This window comes from Thermobia domestica, chromosome 10, assembly GCF_964235325.1.
Source record: "Thermobia domestica chromosome 10, izTheDome1.hap1.1, whole genome shotgun sequence".
NCBI classification, from domain to species: domain Eukaryota; kingdom Metazoa; phylum Arthropoda; class Insecta; order Zygentoma; family Lepismatidae; genus Thermobia; species Thermobia domestica.
In genome coordinates this window covers 151,653,558-151,674,195 of record NC_137463.1, presented here as the reverse complement: position 1 = coordinate 151,674,195, position 20,638 = coordinate 151,653,558, and the positions used below count along the sequence as shown (strand labels likewise).

General features: G+C 34.2%; 1 protein-coding gene across 2 annotated transcripts in view; it reads left to right on the top strand.

Annotated features, from left to right (window-relative positions):
* Positions 1-2,061: 2,061 nt before the first annotated feature.
* The window catches only part of LOC145662773 (uncharacterized), a 356,070-nt gene continuing 337,493 nt past the window's right edge, over positions 2,062-20,638 (top strand). The window contains exon 1 of one of the 2 annotated variants that reach the window (XM_081728642.1): positions 2,062-2,541. In XM_081728642.1, coding sequence (XP_081584768.1) covers positions 2,434-2,541 — 108 coding nt within the window. In that variant the 5' untranslated portion in view covers positions 2,062-2,433. The remainder of the gene's footprint in view (positions 2,542-20,638) is intronic. The other variant, XM_081728643.1, reaches the window with a different exon arrangement.

Genomic DNA, 20,638 nt, shown 5'->3' with positions numbered 1-20,638 from the left:
TTTGTCACAATAATTTTATTGCGGATATATCAGCTCCTATTACAGTGAAGATTAGCACATACCTGACGAAACAGCTAAATGTTGCTAAGCACTCAGGCCCGCAACCAGAGGGGGCCTAGGGCCCCCTAAACTTTTCGTAGCCCCTCCAGACCTCGATATAAAATACGATTTTGTAATTATTAGTTGGGTGCACTTTAAATCGGCGTTTGCCTCTGCGTCTTTTCTTCTTTATATAAGAAGAAACTGCAGCTAAGACCAATACTTCTTCGATAACCTTCATGTCTTCTCACAAGAAACCAACTGAAGCAGGTCATTCTCATTCTACACTTATGGCGCGGGAAATGAAAGGAAAAGACCTGGAAATCCTGACTGGCTCATACTATGATTTACAACTCTGGGGAAAGTTAAATTACTGAGTAGCCACCTAGGTCGCGTTTGCTGTGGGAGGTAATGCATTGAAAACGCTTTCTCGACTAGCCACAGTCTTATCCTAAGCACTGGAAATTACGGGAAAGAGTCAAAGAAAATGTACACACATTATACTGCATCAAAATCAAATTGACGGGGTGAGCGCAACAGTGGTCCAACCCACATTTTTAAAAATGAAGAAAGATTAAGTTCAACTTAAACATGTGTGGATTTTTGTACAATATATATATATATGTATATACAATGTATGACACATTAAACCAATTGTGGTTGCTCTTGGTATATTGTACAAAAAGCACATGTGTTTGACTTTTCTCAATTTTTAAAAAATGTGGGTTAGACCAGGGCCGGCGCTAGAAGTTTTGCCGCCCTGGGCGGTTCTTTCACATGCCGCCCTTTTATTGTTTTCTTTCTCAAATTTTGCCGCCCCTGTATTCTTTTCTTTTTTTCAAATTTTGCCGCCCTGGGCGGCGGCACGGTTCGACCCCCCTCGCGCCGGCCCTGTGTTAGGTCACTGTTACGCTCACGCCCTCAATTACTTTTAGAAGCTTTATCGTGGAATTCTAAAAGAAATTGGAGAAGTGCTAAGAGGGTAAATCCACTATTTCATTCTTTAATGATTTTAATTTCCTCCAGATTAGATGATTGGGAAGCTGTAAAGAAAATGTACGACGTGTATCACGTCAAAATCGATTTTTTTTAAAATGAAAATTATCGTGGAACGTATTTTTGAAATTGATGCCGAAGGGGAAGGGGTGAAATCACACTTTCATTCTTGGTTGAGTTCAACCCTAAGTTGTGGGGTGCTTCCAATCCCACAAAGAAAATATGCGTAACTTTTATATGTATGAGCAAGTAGTGACTGACTAGATGGAACATCCAATGTTTTATATATATATATATATATATATATATATATATATATATATATATATATATATATATATATATATATATATATATATAACTGTATAAATGTTAGTGTCCTCATGAATGTGGGTAGACAAGGGAGTCTTTCGATTCTTTTGCAGGAGCTCAGGCCCGTAGGGGGGCCCGGTAGAAGTTAGGGGACCCGATCCAATCATATTATAGTTCATTTGCAAGCCTACCGTGAAAAGTTAAGGGGCTAGTAAAAATTTAGAGGGGTCCGGCCTCCTAGATCCCCCGTGGATACGGGCCTGAGGGATCTCATGCCTCCTTGATTACGTTACTGGCTAAAAACAATACATTGGCGTTTTGTGCGACAGAAATGATCTTGACGTTCCAAGTATTATAATAATAAACGAAGAAATAATTACAACAAACAATGGAGATCGAAATGTTCCCTCTTACACATCACAATATGTAAGTATACTACATGGGTTCAGAATGTCATGTAACATAGAGTTAAAAGTTGACACATCCAAATTGTACACTTCATCATTCTCTGATGATCTAACGCGACGTTACTGATGATTTAAAAAAAAATACCACAACGATGACTTTCACCCGAGTGCTATGCGACGTGAATTATTCAGATGATCCTTCAAGTTACAAGCTTCAGGCAGCGAAATTAAAGGTCGTGGATTGGTTGTACACTTCCCACCAATCGCAACGAACATCCATTCATAAAACAACAAGCTTATAGCTGGCGGCAGAACACAGGTTCCTGACGGAATTCCCGCGCATAGAAATGAAGGATCATAGTTACCCAGCTGAAGAAGAAAAGACTGGTGAAGGTGCGTTGCCAGACAGTATTTCTCTTTCATGTTCTTCCCCGTTCACGGCTACATTTCAAAGAATGAATCGTTTGTGGGAAGTAATTGCGCGCGCATGCATGTGTACGCTATTTCCCCTCTTTCAGTGAAACAGGTGTTTATGTATTTCACTGTGCTGATGTTATTAAAGTTATGTGAATTTTGTTATCAAGCATTAGAATACGATCACGTGAACATTTTACTGAATAGTGTGGCATTTTACATACACGGCGCGGTTTAAGCTGGAGCCAAGCTGACTGTGGCTGCTATGGAGACTGGTCTTGACCTTTCACGAGAGCCAGATGATGACCAAATAGTGCCAGATTGTACTCTGCCCTGGCCTGCAACTGCAAACAACAGTTACCCGCAGATGCAGGTAAGTGAAAGAAAATATAAATAAAAATTACGTTTGACTTCACGGAACCTCATAAACTTAATTTTACGTCTTACGTGTTGTATTCCACCTACACGGAAGACTGAACATACAGGTACATCCTTCCTTAGGATTTTCTTTAGCGCTGGGGTAATTATTTCACCATATTCCATGATGCGTTCTCTTAAGAACTTGTCATTACACTACGTTCCTCCATCTCCCAGATCGCGAATGATATTTTAAAATTTACTCGTTTTATTTTTTAACTTTCGTAAGAATATATATATATATATATATATATATATATATATATATATATATATATATATATATATATATATATATATATATATATATATATATAGGCGCGGATCCAAGGGGAGGGCTATAGAGGCTAAGCCTTCCCCTTGACGCTAGTGTGTACACTGGATAAAATGGGCTTCAATCAAGGGCGCCCATTAGGGCGGCAAGGTGGGGCGCTCGCCCCCCTTGAAGAAATTGTACTTCGGAATATCGAAAACTCAATTGAATTTTGAGAATAGTTACAGCAAAATTTGAAACTATATTTGAAATGTCGCTTATACTTGCCCCCCCCCTTGGAAACCACAACATGGGCGCCCTTGGCTCTAATCCTATTTTCGTTACATTGAATAAAACGGCAAACTATGGTTTAGCCCCTCCCTTGATCATATCCTGGATCCGCGGTTGAATATATACTTTTCAATAGTAATGGGGAGTATAGGCATGTTTAACTCCTTCAGTGTGGGTGGCGAGTTAACTCGTACCTTCAAAACGCACCTGCTATGCAGATGGTATATATACGCTTTCATTTTGCTTTGGCTATTTTGTATTGCGTATGACGAATATACTTGCCCATAGTATGAGTAATGTTATCTCGACAATATTTAGCGAGTTTGCGCTCAGCTAGGTTCAATTGTTGCTTAATTAAAAGAAGAAGAGGAAAAAGAAAGAAATTAAAATAGAGTTTGGACTTCTTCAAATACAGTTTTCATTCTTTGTTTTGTTTAAGAGCAGACAGCACAGTAATGGGTTCAAAACGCTATTTCAATGATGCTGACATCGAGGAAGAGTTATTAATTAGTGATTCTGATATAAGTGATTTTGAAACAAATTTAGAATCAACATCCAAAGTTCTCCAAAAAAAAAAAAAACAAAAAAAAAAAAGAAAAGAAAAGAAAAAGAAAAAACAACTTTTTACAGCGGTTCTCATCTGAAAATTACGCACTGAAGGGTTAATAATGGTCCTATAAGAGGCTATTTAATTTAGAGAAATCCGAATGCAAACTATAGAATTATAAGAATATTAAAGGCTAATTCTTGTTATTGTCTTCGAAATAATTATTCTGTTTTCAAATCACATTAGGGGCGTATAAGTATAGGGTTGCAGGGCCCTACCAAACTTAAAGGGTGGTCCTTCTGTTCTGGTTTCTACAACTGACAATTGACATTCTTACATAGCCTATTTTACAATAACTAAATTATTTTTGAACCCTGCATATTATACATATATGAGTCATTCTCGCTGAACTCCGGCACGCCTTGTCAAACTGCACAGCAGGGACAGCTTTAGGATTTTAATTTTGGGTAGGCCCACTCCCTCGCTTATGGATACATATACTACATTTGCTTGATTAATGACAGTAGGAAATTACAGTAGTGGTTGATGCTATTTGTTAAATAATTATCTACTATACTCTTTATTGTGTCTTTTAGCATTTATATTTTTCAAAATTTTTGGGTAGACTCGTGCCTACCCGGCCTACCAGCTAAAGCCGCCACTGCTGCATAGGATGTTCAAAATTTAATTTACCCAGTTTCTATTTTAAAGGGAGACAGCATAGCTGCTGCTAATACTTAGAACAGAATAATCAGGGAAATATATCTCAGAGTTATTTGAAAATATAAAAATTACTAATTTTGTCACATAAGTTACCTATCCCAATAGCATTTTCAAAGTTTGAAGTAGTTATTCTACATTGACAAGTATGAGATCCAAAATAAAATCATTACGATCGTAATCAGAAGTTTTTATAGAAATGAAAAATATAAACTTTCTCTTTTAGTGAGTATCTTTGTTAAGTTTTTAAAAAAGAAAGTTCTGTCCTGTAATTGTCTGTCAGTTAAGGCTTGGTTCAGATGAGCAGAAAAGTCTGCTGCGGGCTCGCAACGAACTCGAGCGGGCGTTTCAGTCCAACATAGAAAACAGTTTATTCTATTTTCAGCTACAATTGTCTTCCATGTTTATTGATTTACGCAATGACTAAGAGAAGTTCTTTAAATTATGTTTACATGATCAGCACTTCATTTGATGAACTCTTAACGATAATAAGTTAAATGATAAAATTAAAGCAGAAGGTACTATCATAAGACTTCCTATACCAGCAATTCAAATGTTAGCTGTTACATTAAATGTAAGCTAATTATGTTAACTATCGTTTGTATGAATGCAAAAAGTAAGAAATTCGGGACCTATTCATAGACATTTTCAGTTGTTATTAGTAGGGATGCAAAAAAGCCGTCTTTTTTGAATGATGGTTTTTTGCACATAAAAAGAGAATTGGGAAGAAAACGAGAATTTTGGAAATTTTGGCTTTTTTCATTTTCATGATTTTTCTCTTCAAATAGCTTTCTTATAGTATACTGTAAAGTTAAATAAGATTTCATGACCCAAATGCTAAATTTCGCTCTGGAATTCACCATCATGATGGATGGAACACATGTTTTATGAATTAAAGTAAACATAAAGTACGTAGTATTTGAGGGCAACTGTAGAAGATATTTAACTTTATTTTAACTTCTGAATTATCGACACTTTTTTCTTTTATACATCATTTCCTTTTAGTCATCCGTATTTCATTTCCTAGAGATTAGTAGGCCAACTCTAGCTTCTAGCGCATAAGTTAAACTTTTGTTTTTCAATAAATCCGTCAGAGCGTACGTTTCTCAGTATATCTGTCAAAGCGTACTTCCACATTCTTGTTATACTGTAGCTGTGGAATGATTTAGCAATAGTCTTCCGGATACAACCTTGAAGACTATTTTACACTGATAATCAATGGCGGATTTAGAAAAGTATTTTGGGAGGGGTTTTTCTGCTTAATGTTTAGTTTTTCTAAAAATATCCAAGTTTTATTTGAGAAGAGCTTGAAGTTTATGAGTAACGGCATACCAAATATTTCGTTTGTTTTAGAAATTCTGTAATTTCGGGGAACAAGCTTCACCCGTAAAGCATCCCCACCCAGTGGCGGCCGGTGGATTGTGGTTTCGAGTGTTGCAGTACGAACGATAAGAGACAGAAGATATAAAATTGACTCATTGACTAATCAGCGTAACTTTAGATGCAAATGCTATGTGACATGTTAAATTAAATAAAATTCTGTTTTTAAAAAATAAAAATGCAGAACATTTTATCGGATTAATCACCTTAATTAATTAGTAAGTTCATTCTCCTCTCTTTGATTGGAGCAAATCTGTCTAATACATGCTGGTTGAACTCTGGTATTCTTATTGTCAGGTCTTTTTCGATGGAAAGCATAACCAATGGTGATAACCTTTCTTGGGACATTCAGTTCCTTGAAAGTGTCAATTCTTTCTCATGTGAAAAAAACTTTTCGTCTTTTGCTGACGCCATAGGTACTGTTAATATTAATTTCAAAGCTTTGTAGATTATTGCGAACGATTTATTCTAGCCAACTCAGTCCTTGACAGTGATCCGAATTCCTCTTCAGCGTTGACTGAAGAGAGTTCGTAGCAGAGATTAGTGTTATAAAAAATGTACATTGAACACGCTTTATTCACAATTTGTTTAGGAAAATTTAAAATAAATTGTGGAAATGTATCTAATGCATACAACATTACTGCCATAACATGTCCTGTAAATTTAAACCGATGCTTTTACGAACACTCACCTGAATTGCACTTTGCTTGTTTTGTCTAAGCCTTAATTGCAAGTTTTTCCTCAGTTGAAAGCTGGGCAATATTTTGTAAGTTATTTACAGAAGTCATGGTATACAATTCATTCAGAATTTGTAGGTTATTTACAGAATTAAACCCAATAACTAATAACCAAAACAGCTGATACAAAAGAGGTACTGGTATATGAATTGCGAATGTCACATATTCATATATAGGGCTGCTAACTGGCCGACCGGAAAAAATGCAGTTATTTTGATTAAAGCCGGTGACGGGTACAAACTTCTCACCAGCCCTTTATGACCGGTTTTTTCAAATTTGTATCTAATTCGAAGCAATTTTATCTAGTTCGAAGTATAGATATTGAATCCCCTGTCATTCTTTAAACCAAAAACTGTTACCTTTCACCATCTATCAACGATTAATATATTTTGTTCACCTGTTTAGATAATTTTAGAGGGTATTTGAGGGAGGTCGAATACGTCTACATAATATGGAACCTGTCTTATATTGCACCCGAAAAGACGATAAGTAATTCTTACTTACTGTCACCTATACTTCTAGAAAAAAATGATAGAACGATTATTTTTATAAGAAAAGAAGAGTACATGATGAGGCGTAAAATAAAATATTTAGCATACATCAATCGTTTCTGTGTTAAAAAAAGTATAATTTATTAAGAAAGTCTACAAATGTTAGTCAAGTTTCGAAATTTTTTGGGAGGTCCGGACCCGGTGGACCCCTCGTGGCTACGCCCCTGAGCATTGCTAACTAGTCCCAAATTCAATGTGACGTTCCCCATCATACAGTTTTATGTGGAAATTATCAAGTGTATAAAATATACTTATTTTATAAAAGAAATATGTTTATGCTTAAATACTATCCACAAAGAGGGGAGGAGGGGAGCGATTCTACATACAGACTTATTAATATTTGATTCACAAATTACTGTAGAAGAAGCCTTCATTATCAATATAAGCTCAGAATTAACTTGTAAATGCGGGTCTACTTTTATTTGTTTTCTCCTCTACTAGATATTTTCTTTCTTATTTTGTAATTTTGCAATTACTTTTTTTAATTGTCATGATATTGATTTGCTTCAGTATGGTCCGTAATTTAAAAATATGAGTGCATAAAAACAAATTCCATTTGTTAATTGCTAGTGAAAGAAAATTCAGAAATCTTATTTAGCGTGAAAAACTTTCTCGTTCACTGGAAACCGTGCTGTGTTGCAGAAGCACTGCAACGACCAGTCTCTTTAACTTCTGAGATAGGGGAAAGGAGACTTAACATTTGCTCCAATTGTCGTTCTGAAGGAATCTGGTCGTTGCATGCTCGCTGCAACACAGTGTAAATTAGAGACTTTGTGACGGATTATTTTTCGCTTTTTAAAACGGATTAACGGAACGGACAGTTACAGAAGTAAAAAAATATGTTATTTAAAGTGTATATATGGAAGTATTAAAAAGTATTTTTTCTCTTCTTTACTACTATTGACAATAAATTTTTTTTCTTCAAATATTTGGGTCGTTGCGCAACGCTGCAACACTAACATTAGCCGCCACTGTCCCCACCCTAACCTCCTTCGCAAATCCGTCATTGTTGATAATTAGTATAGTGAAACCTCTGAATAACGGACACCAATGGGACATGAATTTTTGTCCGTTATTGAGAGGTTCAGAAATTTAATTTCTCACAACGGTAATTGTATGCAGTAATATGCAGCGAATTCATTATGTATGAGCGTACATACGTAAAATTCAATATGAAAATACTCTATTTAGTACGTATTTGAATTACTGGGAGGGATGAAGGAGAGATTCATTTCTGTTAAAAAGTATTATTGCAGGGGGATGTGTTAATATATTCGTATACCGGTACTGCAAAAGATAATGCGTGTATGCTAATTTTCTTAAGTATATGTAATCACTCTGTAAGCATTTCTCATTTATTTCAAATTCTCAGAACCTTCTCAAAAGATGCGTTAGGAACCAACTAATCGGCTAAACTCTTTTGTTTAGCGAGAAAAGGCATAATTTCTACTCTACAAGAGTAATAAAACTCATTAGAGAGTGTCCTCTGAGAATCCTCGGTACGGTTGCGGAAAAAAACATGTGTGTGTGTACGTTTGTATACTGCAGCGGTATACTCGTTGGCGGAATGGATGACAAGGCATATGGGAGTGCATATGTTGATTGACCCAGCCCCAGTCACTAAGAATATCCTCTTAGAGACAGTGAAAAAGGAAGCCGGGAAAACTCCAACCCAGACTTGTTCCAGTATCATCAGTAAAAGAAAAATGTTGCTTGTCCAAAAGAACGTAATAGAGGAAACATTGCTCGTTGAAAATGTTATTGTAAAACAAACAATGTTTTGTTACCTATGAAACTGTCGGGAAAGATACAAGGCCCAGAGGCAAAAGGACTAAATTTGTTAGGGAAGGGAAGATAGTTCGCATAGAATTCTTGACCATACGACTGACTCTGCATGAGTGTTATCGCGTATTGAAGGTTTTCTAGGATTTCCACCAGAAAGCAGTTTATTGAAGGCAGAAAAAAGAATAATTTCAAGTTCAGTTTGAAGTTGTTCTGTTTGATGGTTCACCAGGTCTAGACTCATGATAGATACGCTTGTGAGGAATAATATATCGCAGAACCGAGAATAATTCCTGTCCGTTATGAAGAGGTTATTGAAAGGTCTGGGGGGGGAAAAGGACTGTCCGCGTCCGTATCTGAGAGGGTCCGTAAAAGAGAGGGTTTTGTTCCATAAGGGAACATATATTTCTGCAGGGACAAAAAAATGTGTCCGTATTATAGAGGTGTCCGTTATTGAGAGGTGTCCGTTAAGGGAGGTAATAGCAGCGATTTAAAAACGACAAGAAAGGAAGTCGGCCAGAACTCACAGTACGCGCATTATCTCTACATTCACAGATACGATTAAGAAAAAGTTTTGTTAAATATGGTCGAATGCGTGGTTGAATCCCTGACTTCCCGATAGAAGCGCAAAAGCTAACCACTCACTCATGGTTGTTGTGTAGTTGTGCTTAAATATATTTTCTCTCTCTATGGCCTATGGAATCCGAAAGTTCAATGCCGCGTTCACAAAAGCTCTCCACTGACTTCAATCCTTAACCAACTAGATCCAGTTTTTACTTTAAATTCCTATTTCTGCGAGATCCATTTTAATATTGTCCTCCCATCTGCGCTTAAGTCTTTCTAATGAACGTTTTCCGATTGGATTTCCAGTTTAAACTTTGAAAGCGTTCCTATCTTCTTCCATTCTGGCTGCATGACCTACCCACCTGGGCCTCCTAGACTTGATGACCGTAACGATGTTTGATAAACCGTATAAATTATGCAGTTCTTCGTTATGAAGTTTCCCTCATTCCCGTTCCTCTTGGGTCCGAATATTCGTTTCAGGATTTTATTTTCAAATACTTTCAGTCTGCGTTCTTCCCTCAAGCGACCATGTTTCACAACCATAAAACACAACAGGCATGATTATCGTTTTATATATTTTAAGCTTTAAATTCATCGACAGAATTCGCGACGACATAGTACGGTACTTTGAATTGAATAATAACACGAATTTCTTGATTTCAGTCGACATTTAATTTCTTAGTGGATATCATTTTGGTCTGGTGATATTGATCCCAGATATTTGAAAGTATCCACTTTGTCGAAAGTATTATGTGATATTTTAACGCATCCATAATTTGCCGTATTACGATCCCGGTGAACTTCCATGTATTAAGTTTTCTCTGCATTTACTTCTAAACCAATGTCGCTGCAAGCGTTTAATAAGGACTCTGCATTTCTTTCTATTCTCTTATCATCCCCTATTAAATTTACATCATCAGCATACGCCGTAACCTGGTGAATACATTTCAGCTCTTAGGTCTGGTTGCTATTTTTAATTTTCCTTATAGCGTACTCCGGAACAAAGCTGAACAGTAATGGCGATAACGCATCTCGTTGTTTCAGGCCATTCTCGACGTGGAAGCTCATGAACAAGAATTTTTCTGCTCGGATTTTACTTTGAGATTCATTTTAATTAATTCGGTATTCCGAATTCTGTAAGAATGTTGTACAATGTTTCCCTCCTATCCGAGTCGTAAGCCTTTTTAAAACCAATAAACAGCTGATGTACTGGGTAATATATTCCCATTTCTTTTCGAGTATTTATCGAATAGTAAATATCTGGTCGATAGGTAATCGATTTCCCTAAATCTACACTGATAATTTCCAATAATTTCATCTGCGTATGGAATCAATCTTGTTAATAGAATGTTAAGAGAAATGCCTCGATAATTATTACATTCAGTTTTGTCGCCTTGTGAATTGGAACAGTGATTCATTCTTTCCACTCTTCTTAAATGTATTTCATAGTTTCTCTCTCTCTCTCTCTCTCTCTTTTTCTTTTTTTTAAAGTTTCGTAATGATATGTTGAATTCCTGTCGTTAAAAATTCAGAAACCTTCAGGACTGGGTAAACCGTGATGATGGTTATAAGTCTAGGAAACCGCACGATCAGATGAACAGTGTATTACTCATATGATCCATTAACAGAAAATTTGGTACTTTCCCGATTCTGAACAAGCTTAAGAAACAGTCAGTGCATTATAGAATTCGGAATTTTACCGATTTTGCAGATTCCAAGCACCTGATAGATGGTAACATTATTACGTATGTGATCAATGAATGAAAAATTTGTTCGAAATATCCATACAATGTATATGAAAGTAAAAACTTAAAAATTTCAAGAATGTACAGAACCACCCGAAACCAAGCTCTTGATGTGCAGCTTTTAAGATTATCATATAAATGTATTTTTCTCATGTTTTATTTTTTGTTTCAAAAAGAGGGTATGTGATATTTTGAAGTAAAAATACTACATAGAATTTTGCAAGTTATTTGTGTATCTTTTTTTTTATTAAAAAAGTACTTATTTTTGTGTATAAGAAGTTAAAAAATTATATATATATATATATATATATATATATATATATATATATATATATATATATATATATATATATATATATATATATATATATATATATATATTGGTTAATCCTTTGGAATTCATAATTTAAATATGTTAAGAATTAAAACAAAAACTTTTCGAAATTCATGGTTTCTTTTAGAAGTTCTGTATTATTATCTACATCAACCACTAATGAAATGAGTTCTTGTGCTGTAGAGAAGGGAAACAAGGTATTTTTTTTATCAATTTAAAGCAAATTTTTGAAAAAAAAAAAAACAAAATTTCCCAAGCAAAAAAGCGAAGCATAAAAAAACAGATTTTTTTTTAAAAAAAAAAGCCGGTTTTTTTCGAGCCCTTGCATCTCTAGTTATTAGCGTCCACTAGCGTGGTTTAATTAACGCGAGACTAATTACAATTTTTGGTATATGTTCGCAACTTTAAATTAAAAATTAGACACTTATTTGAGCGTTTCCAAATATTCTGCTCCTAAGAGGGTAAGAGAGGCATTTCAGTAACAGTAAAATTTCCCTTTATTTAAACACAAAGAGCCGACTGTGAGAATTCACTTTTGTTAGAGATGTAAAATTCGGAATATGAAACCCTAAATAAAAATAATGAAGCACAAGTTCGAGCGTTTTTGATTTTTTTTCTCTTGAAGAGAAGGGGGATTTCTATAGTAGTGGGGTCGCGATAGTTCAGTGGTAGTGCATTCACTTCTGGTGCGTGGCGTTCCTGGTTTGATCCCAGTTCGCGTTAAGTGGGCTTTGTGGTGGACAAACACCGTGTTCTTGGGTTTTCTCGGGTTCTCCCGTTTCCTCCCACTTTCTTCAATCTACCATTTCATTCATTCTCATCATCACCGTTTCCTTTAGCCTACCGGCATAATCGTGGAACGTAAAACTCAAAGATTTCATTTCATTTCTATGGTAGTGAAATTTCCCTTTATATATTAAGAAAGTTTTCAATGTGAGGATTCGCTTAAATTGGAGATGTGAAATTCCGAATGTAAACTGTTAAATAAACTGTTAAATAGTAATAAATTGGATTTAGTGTTTCCGAAGAGTTCACTTCTAAGGTGGGAAAAGGGGAATATTTTTATAATTGTAAAATTTCCCTTTATTTATTCACACAGTGCCGTGTGTGAGAGTCTTTTAACTTAAAGATGTGAATTCCAAATATGAACTTTTACATAAAACAATGGAACATGTTTCAAGGCTTTCGTATATTCCACTGTTAAAAGACGAAGGGCGGTCATTTATATAATATCAAAATTTCCACTTATTTACAGTCTAAGTGGATATGGGAGTTCAAATTTTATGCCAAAAATAGAGTATATAATGGGGTTTTTAAATTACACTTTTATTGAAATGCAATCATCAATTGGAAGGTTGCTCAAATATCTTACGAATAACTATAAACGGGTTTGAGAAAATTCCCAATATGTGTAGCACACCACAAGCAGGGAATGCAGCAAACGAAAACAGAAAAGATGGGCTTATTATTTTGTAAGCTACATAGATAGAGTTTCATGGCAAGGTTTTAAGTTGTTCTGTATGTCAAGGAACATTCAGTTGCTATCTCTAAAATATCAACGATGTGCACAATGTTATCAATTATACGAAAACAAGTAATATTTTTCTTACGCATCCAGCACCTTTTTTTTTTTTTTTTTAACCTCATGAATACCCTGATGTTCAACTAATTTTCGTGTTAAATATTTTTAAAATTTAATACGTTAACAATGGACGACAAATTGTCAGCCGAAAAACAATTTTTTCTTTCTTTTCTGTTCTGCTATTATGATGATGGTTGTTTTGGACTTCAGCGTCCCTCTTCAGCACAGAGGCTAGATAATACGTGACCTCGACCTAAAGTATACTGCTCTGTTACAAGTGGCCATTCATTCCGGACCCACATAGCACAAGTACTGTACGTCCACGGGATGTCTGAGACTGAGCCCGCAACGGACGACGGGACATCCCGGGATTATCCGAATGTGCTCCCGGGACATTCACAGGATTTCCGCGGGAGATCCAAATGTCCGCTAATATCCCGGGATACGGGATATTCAACGGAACCACGAAGGGATGTCTATTGGTTTTCCCTCGGAACTCCTGTCCCATCTGGGACGTCCCGTGGACATCCTACATGGGAATCCTTCAGGACGTCTCATGCAGGACGTCCATGGGATGTCTTCTCATTGTCCCGATAATCCCGGGAACCGAATGGGATGATTGGGATCAAAATGGGACATCCCAGGGACGTAGTGTGCTATATGGGGAGTGGATGATACAAGATATCTCAAGGAACTGCATTAACAATAGAAACTAGCTCTCCAAACCTATTTGTTGTCTATTGTTGTTAATATCACAATAAAGTGTTCATACCCTCGCTGCTGAAGTAGTCCAGTCAAATTACATCAAAAATGGGCCAATCCTAGACATTTAGAATAAAAAGATGGGACCTTCTGGAATTTGCTCGTGGTCTCTTTCTCATTAACCTCCAGAAAATCCAAAAAATTCAGTTGCGGATTTTTGCGACATTTTCCATGAATAGTCTGCCATCTTGGATTTCTCACATGCACTTAGTTTATGCCACATAACTTCTAAACTAACGTAGAAGGATCATTCGTTCTCTATTATACTTCTAATATTAAAGGCAACGTAACAAGTTAAATTATCACTTTTCTCCGAGTAACCGCTTTTGCATAACTTTAGGATAAATTGAAAAATTGGGATCGGTATTATGGGACATTCTCTCATTGCCTCATAAAACTTAACAGCATAGAAACATGGAAAAAGTGCTCGAATAAAAGTTGTTGATAATTTCATAAGCTTTAAAACGATATATATATTGTGACTATATACAATGTCGGAGATGCGCAATCAAGCTTCAAACGTCATCGGACTGCGCACAATTTCTGTAGAAACATATGAAGGAATCATTTAACATGAAGAAAAAGATATTTAGTGATTTGAGACGGTTTGTCGTTGCAATTTCCGGTAAGTATCAACAGGTTTGGAAGTCCGGCTAGTTTAATAAAAAAGTTCGTAAACAGTGGCGTCGCGAGGGGGTGCGCAAGAACTGAAATTAGACTTTCGCGCTTTCCTTCTGTATGTAGACCAATGTGTCCATTGAAATTAGTGTTTGATATAAACATTTTAAAAAGAAGACGAAATCTATTGAAATGTGTTGACATGAAAGGAGAGAGAAGGTCAAGGAAACCATAAATAAGAGATTATAAAAAAAACTAAGCAAAAAGAAAACCAAACAAACGATAAACAAAACAATTAAGACTTAACGATATCTTGACTCTAGTTTCAAGATGTTACTATGTCATTAGTAACACAACATGAATATTAGAATCTCACATTTAAAAGTAATAATAATACATATCAGTGCTGTTTTTTTCTTCTCACACATCTTATTCCATGCCTCTCGCTTTTTATTTCTGTCTCGATATTTTTCACACTTTAAATTCCATATCTCGGGATATTTTTGTATTTCATTAATGAATAGTTCTACGTCCAGTTTTTCGCTTTCCATTTCTGGGGCGCAGGAAAGTCTGCTCGTTTGAGTAGCATGTTATGGTTACTACGAGCGCAATTTTTCCCCTCCCAGTACTTTGACCAGCGCAGAAGGACCCAACTAATTATACAAAGTTACAGAGCGCAAGGTATTTCCATAACTACAATGCTAAAGTGAGATTCAGTAGGCTTTAATGATATTTTAAAATCATAAAAAACTTACATTTAAAAACTTACAATGGGATCCTACACAAAATATATTTACTGCATCTTAATCTCCAGGTTCTAAGCTTTCATTTGATATTTGAATCATTAAAATCGCTTAAAAATTAAGTTTAGAAAGTCAATGAGAAGGAATGTATAATAAATATAGCATTTACTGGAGTAGGTAATCTATCACTGATTCATTTGAACGATTCCAGTACCAGCGCTGGAACACCCTAACATGAGATGTCTCTTTCTTCTGAGTAGGTAATAATAACAACACCAAAACTGTCCTGTCCTACCTGTCACGACTCGTTGTCTGTCCCGCTTTTTTTGATTCAAGGTCATCACTTCGAAGAAAAGTCCTTGATGAAAATCTGTCCGCATATCTCTAGCTTTTATAACTATGAAACATGCCGCATGCAGCGCTCGCGCCAACAGAATACATTCTCTTCTCTCACACATCTCTAGAGCTGAAGCAATTCCAAAACAGGGTTGGAAACTAATTATTTTTAACATGTTTTTCCAGAATTGTTAAAATTACGAATTAAGCCTTGAAACTATTACTAATGAATTACTACCAAATAAGGTAAAAATGATAATTTTTTGAACACGATAACCAACCCTGTCATACAGTAGCGTATTTGAGGAGTAATATTTTTAAATCGCTATAGCATCCTTATTTATTAGCCGATTTTCAAAATTCAAACGGCAATCAATAGAGAATTAAAGGTAGTATTTTTCTGATGTCTGGTTGCCTACCTTTAAGGATACGATTTAAATTTTTAATAACTTTACTAATTTTTGCCACTTTTGAAAAATAAAAAATACTACCATAATCTACTGAAAATTCTAAGATTTTTTTTAAAGAATAACATTTACCCGAAAACTCAAAAATAAACCCGCAAAAAATTCCCGAAATTTTCAAATCGCTATAGCTCCGTTGTTCTCCAGTTAGAGAATGTTGTTAGAAAGAATGATATAGATAAATTTGTTACAAAAGAAGATTTCCAAAAATCAAACAAAGAAGCAAATATTTTCATTATGAAGAAAAAAACTAAGAATGTTAAAGACCTATTATGTTGATTGAGAACTAAGAATGTTAAAGACTCAATCTTTAGAATATTTAATCTATCGAATAGTTATAAGTTTCCCTATAATGGGAAAATAATGCATATGGAATTAAGTTTGGTTAAATACTATCTACATATATTTTTGAACGATACTTTAGTTGAAACTTTTCCTTCAGACGTTAAAAATGGTGATATAATTACGTTTCAAGCAGATAAAAATTCAGCTTTCAAAGAAGAAGAATTACTATCTGTTATTATGTACGTAGAAAGAAAACTTAAATGATTTTCTATATAATAAACAGGATGTATTGTGTTAAGTGTAAGAAATCAACAGATACGAAGAAAAATATCATTAGAATAGAACAAAGAATGGAAAATATATTAAGAAAGGTATTTTTTCTGTATGTGGTGTTACTAAATCTCAATTTGTTAAAAAGAAAGATTGACTAGAAGAAGGTAAAGGTACTAGAGAAGACATTATAGAAGAAATTCACAAACCTTCCAGAAAGAATTATCCTAGATTTAGTGTTATTGTTGAAAGTATAGATGATTTATGGCAAGCAGATCTTGTAGAAATATATAGCGAAGTATTAAAAGGTGTTTCCAAGTTAAACAAAGGCTATAAGTATCTGCTAACGATTATAGATGTGTTTTCGAAATATGCGTTTGCTGTTCCTGTTAAAGATAAGAGCGGTAAGAATGTTACAGAAGCATTTGAATCTATATTAAAAATGAGAAAACCTAGTAACTTACAAACTGATCAAGGTAAAGAGTTTTACAATAAAGAATTTAAGGAGTTAATGGAGAAAAATAAGATTAATCATTACTCAACCTATAGTTGTAAGAAAGCTTCTGTTGTTGAGAGATTCAATAGAACTCTTAAACAAAACATGTGTAAGAAATTTACAACAGAAGGAAATTATAAATGGATAGAGATATTACCAACACTAGTTAGCGAATATAATAATCGTGTGCATAGAACAATTGGTTTAAAGCCTATAGAAGTTAACAAAAGAATGAGCGAACAATATTGGAGAAAGTGTATAAGAAAGAATATAAGCGTGTTAAACCCAAATACAAATTAGGTGATCATGTTCGTATAAGTAAATCGAAAGGATTATTTGAGAAACGATATACACCTAATTGGTCAACAGAAGTATTTGTTATTAGCGAAGTTATTCCATCTAATCCGCCTACGTATAGAATTAAAGATTTAGAAGATGTGCAAGGTAGATTTTACGAACCAGAACTATTAAAGACGAAACATAAAGATAATACTTGGTGGAAAAGGTGTTAAGAAAGAAAGGTGACAAAATATACGTTAAATGGTTAGGATTTGATGATTCGCATAATAGCTGGATAGATAAAAGTAATGTTGTAATGTATATATAAATATTGTCTTTTATGGTTATTATTCCATAAAAGGCTAGTATATTATAATAACGAACTAAGTGGACCGAATTCGGACTACTTTGAAAACTCATCTTACACAGTAACGAAAAACTTTATCCTTCTAATTCCAGGAACTTTATTAAAGCAACTTACGAAATAAAACTTGCAGATAGCGAGGAAAAATAAGTTAAAAGATTATTTTCTAAACCATAAATATGGGTACTACGGATAGTTCTCTTAGTTTAAACGATATTTGTTACGAACAGATTAAAGACAATTATTTTTTGGTGATTTCAAATTGATTATAGATAAGAGTACAGGATATTTCAATGCTACTAAGTTGTGTCAAAATGGGGGAAAGAATTTAAACATTGGACAAGGTTAAATAAATCAAAAGATCTCCTACGATATTATGACAAGAAATTACATGGGCCAGATCTGCACCACCAAAACTCAATTTACATAGTTGAGTCAAAAGAAACAAATAAACAAGATCTATTAGTATCAGGAACATGTGTAAGAAAAGAATTAATATTGAGTATCTCGTTTTGGATTTCAAATGAGTTTTATGATAAGTGTTACAATATAATCGAAGATTACTTCACACAAGACTTTAAACAGATGCAAGAAGACCAAAAAGAGTTGCAAATAAGAGTAAAGAAAATAGAACAAACAATGGAGAGGTTGAGAATCCAAAACGAGGGCTTAAAAGAAATTGCAGCACAATATACAGAGGATAATTCAAAAGATAATTGCCTAATCATATACAAGAAGAACAAACTTAATGAACCTTTCCCTTATTATGCTATCAGATGCCAAAAGAGAAGCCTATATAAGCCTCTTAATGAAGCAGAAGAAAAATATCCGAATCATGAGATAATATACGAAAAGTTTAGAGATCCTAACAGTATTAAGTTATTCAACCTAATGCAGCAAGAACTAGATATTCGTAAGGGTAAGGGTAATGAGTTTTGGACATCCCTATCAGAAGAAGATTTGGTTAAAGAAATTGATGGTTTATATGATCGGTTAATATCTGATCCTATGTAAAACCTTTAAATATAACTTTTATGATTATTGTTCATAAAAGCTTAACATTAATCTACGCTAACCTAATTCCAGTCTCCTTCTTCATAAAAAACGTGCTATCAATATCAGGACTTTCAGGATATCTAGAATAAACCGGATTATCAAAATCAAATTCTTCTGTAGAATATTCAATATCGTTGTTGTCACTGTTGTCGTTGTTGTTATGTATAACCGCTCTACACAAAGGACAAGTGTTATTATTTCCTAACCAGGTAAGCATACACTCAACACAAAACACATGTTCGCATATTGTTTTACACAATTGAGTTTTTGTTTCTTTGCATATTGGACATTCTTCTGAGTTTTGTATTAAGTGTAAACCTGATGAAAGTAATATTAGTTTGTTTCTAAGGGGATTGCTAACATGCTTATTTACTCTTAAGAATTGAACTATATTGATCTTGTCTTTGATCGCTATTAGAAAGCTTTCAGAGAACCTCCTATTCCAACAAGTATATACTATGTTGCTTAAATCTAAGCTTTTTCTTTCAAACTCGAGAATGAAATTTTCGCTTTTATCATCTAAACTAACTTTTGGCCAATAAACTTTATTTTGGTATTTTATCACATGTGTTTCATCTAGTTGTGGTGTAATAGCTTGCCAATCGATAAGAAAATTAAATTCGCTCAAGAAGGTTGTTAGTTTGTTTCCTTCAATGTAAAACCTTTTAGAAACTATATTCCAACGGAGTTTATCTTCAAAGGTTCTTAGAAACGCAAGTTTAAGCAAATTGGAATGATGAGAGAATATATCCCAATGTAAGTATTCTCTGAATTGTGTGCAAAACTTAATAGCTTGTTTCTGTGTATACTTTCTCCAGTTTTTTTCACTGAACGCAAGCCAATCAATCTCTTCTTTAAACTCATTAAGAAAATCTTCACTCATTTGTCGAGCATATTCATACGTGTAGTAATCCCAATGAATATGCTGTCTTGTATGTTCTTTATGTTTTAATACGAATTCTAGTTTTAAATGAGGATAAGACCTTGATCTATACTTTAGTTCACACAATTTGTCCCAGGAAAGTTTATCACCATACTTGTTAATGATGTTTTCGTGTTTAAGTAGGTCTTTTCTTTTTGATAATCTGACCCAATTGATATGTTCTTCATGATTTTCAATAAACGAAAGTGATAGATTATGGTTTGATGTAACTAAATACCAATTTTCCTTGTTTTTGAAAGTATGTAGAAATTCATTGGATAAGCTCTTTATTTCTGTAATTTGTTTCCATTCTTTGGCATTTCGATTATTAAGTACATCTATAACTATATTTCTACAAAGTGGATTTTGAAAGTAGTTTACAATATGTTCAGGATTTAATTTTTGAACCATGTCTTTTATAAGTTCAGTTATTTGTTGTGAATTTATTGCAGTTGTTTTAGCTTGTTCATTTGGTTGTTGTGAATTTGTGGCAGTTGTTCTTAGAGACTTATTTCTGTGCTCGTTGATTAAGGTTATTAGTTCTGCTTTCCTAAGCTTTGAATAACCATGTATTCCTTTCTCTCTGCAGTATTTAAGTTGGGGAATGGATTTCCTTTCCATAGTCTCGTTTTGTATATAAATTTAAAAAATAATAATCATTTTTGCTAATTTTCTATATAATAAATATGGAAGCACATTGTAAATTGATACAAAATAAGCTTATCCTTATTCATCAAGATCATAAACTCATAACAGCACTACTAGAAAAACAGATATTAGTAAAAGAACAAGAAATGCTATTAAAAAAAACAAGAAATGTTATTAAAAGAAAGATTTACACCAGAATCAAATTGGGATAGCGATAAAGAGATTGAGTCCACAAATGATGAGGAGGCAGATTTAAAAAACAATAATAAAAATGAATTATTTTTCATTAAATCAATAGTAGCTTTGATGGGTCTCCCCATGAAA